We start from the raw sequence: 2,649 nt of genomic DNA, 5'->3' as shown, positions 1-2,649 counted from the left end.
CCCCCCCCCCCCCCCCCCCCCCCCCCCCCCCCCCGTCAGGTATAGCTATGGGCGCTGGCATCTTTTCCCTGCCCCTGTCAACCTATCCTTGACCAGCTTCTTCACAATGGTCTGCCTTTTCTCTTGCCTTCCTGGAATTCTGGGGATAGACCCCTGCGTGTCTTTATAAATCTCCCCTCTCCAAAGCCCTAAGCCCAGTCTAGCAGGGAGTGGAAAAGGGGCGCTGGGGAAAGAAAGCCCACTGAGAATGGACCCCAAGGTCTCCCTGGCAGTTTCCCAGGGAAGGTCTCTCTGTCCCCCATATTTGTGTGTCTTTCTTGTGGTCTGGAAATCTGTCTCCTTCCGCTTTTGTCTCTGTTGGTTTTCTTTTTTTTTCCCTGTAAGAGATGAAAGGAAGTGAAAAGGGGGAGGAAAGGGGAGGGTCTTTGTGGGGCCACAGTCTTTGGAATTGCGGGCGATAAATCCACTAAGTCTCTTTTAATATAGTCTTTCAGAAGTTCACACACACGCACACACAGATCAGAACAAGGCGGGGACCGCTGAAGGGAGCAGGAAGCGGGCCGGTTCCCTTCTGGGATTCGGAGATCTGTATCCTGAATTCCCTTCTGCCCGGCTGCCCAGGGGTAGGAATGGGTGGGAGTATTTACAAAGAACGGAACATGTTTCTTATCCCAAGGTGAACGGTCCTAAAACGGGAATCTCCCACATCTCATTCCAAAAACAGCAAAAAGAAAAGTTCTGGGATTAGCAAGAAAATAGGCAGAGACCTAGGTGGAGGAGGGACGAAACTGTACTAGCAAAACCAGGAGTGAGCGTAAGGGCGCGGCTAACCCGGGCTCGGTCCTCTTGCAGGGAGAAAGGGAAGAATCTGCCGGTCCGTGGGCGAGGCCTGGCGTCCCAAACCAAATCACCGGACTGAATCACCCCGCGGAGAAGAGGGCGGAGCCTGCCGACCTGCAGGCGGGGTTTTACCAGAGCTGGGGCGGAGCCTACTGGGGAGGTGGGGCTTTGGGGACCAAACTCCGGGCTGCGGGGAAGGGACAGAGGGAGCTGGACTGGGGTCGCCGCACTTTGAGAGGGTGCGGGCCTGGAGGGGCTGAGGGTCTGGCGTTTGACGGGAATCCCGGAAAGCGGCGTCCCTAGGGGCGTGGGCTTTAGAGGGGTTCCTGAGGAACTGGATTCGGAGCGTGCTCGCGAGGCGAGAGGTTCCGTGGAGGCGGAGTTTAGGATGTATCGAAGTCCGGCGGCCCCAGAGGCGGGTGTGCTGGGCCGCAGCATGACTGCAAAACACGCCTGGGAGGTCGAGGGGCGCAGAGTGGGACCCGGCCGGGAGCGTCTTTAGGGATCCCAGTAGTTTTCGTGGTGCTGCGCGGCGATGATGATGACTACGGTGAGGATGGTACAGAGCACCATGGCTGCGATGCCCACGGCCAGGGAGATAAAGGAGAAGTTCCGGGCTTCGCGTGAAGCGATCTCGGCCGACACCATGTCTCCTCGGGCCAAGGCTGTGCGCACCTAGGAGGGAGGGGTTGGGGAAGGGGTTCAGAGAGCTGCTGCCTCGCTCAACGCCTCAGGCTCCCTTTAAGATGATCCCCAGAACGGCCACCACTCCCGGGGACTAAGAAAAACGGAGTCCAACCCCCGCACCTGCACTGCCTTGAAGATGGCGATAATGCCCGTAGGCCAGAAGCAACAGATCGTGGTCAGCACGGCGATGGGCATGTAGTCGTGTGGCGGGCGCCTCGGCTCCAGTAGGGCCAGCCCTGGGCCCTGGGGCGGCGGGGGGAGAGTGGAGGTCACTCCCGTTCCCCCCGGAGTCCCGCCTGCATAGGGCTGTGGAAGGAAAGTTTGGGGTGCGGGAGACGTTACCCCAACCCTCCTCTCCCTGCCCACCAGTATTCGGCAGCTGGCAGGGAGCTTTAAAAGCACAGTTTTTACCCATCGCTTCACAAAGAAACTGATTACACACTACCATTCCAGAACACTCATTAATTCCACCTGGGACATTCCTCTCCTCGTTGCGTCATTAACCCCCATATTCTTGGGGGTATCCACACTCTCCGCCAAAGTACATCCCCACCGGCGCTGTCCTGGCCTTATTTCAGACCTTGCTTCTTCCTTCCAGACACCTACCCGCCCCCCATCCACTTAGTCCCGGGCTTCTCCGTCATCCCCCTTGGTTCCCAGCTTCCATTTCTTCCCCTCCCTCCAGGCGCTTTCCTTCTTCCAGACCTCCTCTGGACCTCTAGGCTCAGTTCCCTCTCCCAGCCCCTGACCCCAATAGAACCCCAGGCTCTCCCTCCCCGCCCCCTTCCCGCCGCCATTCCCAGGTCTTTCCCCAGTCCCTCCCCTTTCAGGCTCTGTACTCTAGGGCTCTTCCCAGGAATACCGCCTGGTCTCCGGGCCCTGTATCTTTATCCCACCAGCCCCCGGTGTATTCCCAGTTTCAAATCCTGTTTCATCATGCCCCTTCCACCCATGCCCCTGTTTATCCCGCACTCACCGTGCCCACCGGGTAGACCGGCACGTAAGCAGTGCAGGGCTGCAGCTGCAGGGGGTAGCCGGGCGCTACGTAGCCCCCCAGCGGCAGCGTGCCCACCGCCCCCGCGTGCGTGGGTACCACGAAGCCCGGGGCCTGGGCAGTCTGGG

At 59.5% G+C, this 2,649-nt stretch overlaps 1 protein-coding gene across 1 annotated transcript in view; it reads right to left on the bottom strand.

Annotated features, from left to right (window-relative positions):
- Positions 1-448: 448 nt before the first annotated feature.
- PRRT1 (proline-rich transmembrane protein 1) overlaps positions 449-2,649 on the bottom strand; it is a 7,042-nt gene continuing 4,841 nt past the window's right edge. Inside the window, exons 3-5 of the mRNA XM_008588205.1 lie at positions 2,504-2,644; positions 1,648-1,833; positions 449-1,515 (exon numbers count right to left, since the gene is read on the bottom strand). Coding sequence (XP_008586427.1) covers positions 1,339-1,515; positions 1,648-1,833; positions 2,504-2,644 — 504 coding nt within the window. The 3' untranslated portion in view covers positions 449-1,338. The remainder of the gene's footprint in view (positions 1,516-1,647; positions 1,834-2,503; positions 2,645-2,649) is intronic.

This window comes from Galeopterus variegatus, unplaced genomic scaffold (assembly GCF_000696425.1).
Source record: "Galeopterus variegatus unplaced genomic scaffold, G_variegatus-3.0.2 Scaffold4713, whole genome shotgun sequence".
Lineage (NCBI taxonomy): Eukaryota > Metazoa > Chordata > Mammalia > Dermoptera > Cynocephalidae > Galeopterus > Galeopterus variegatus.
Note: the sequence above shows the minus strand (reverse complement) of the source record. Positions and strands in the feature narration are given on the sequence as shown.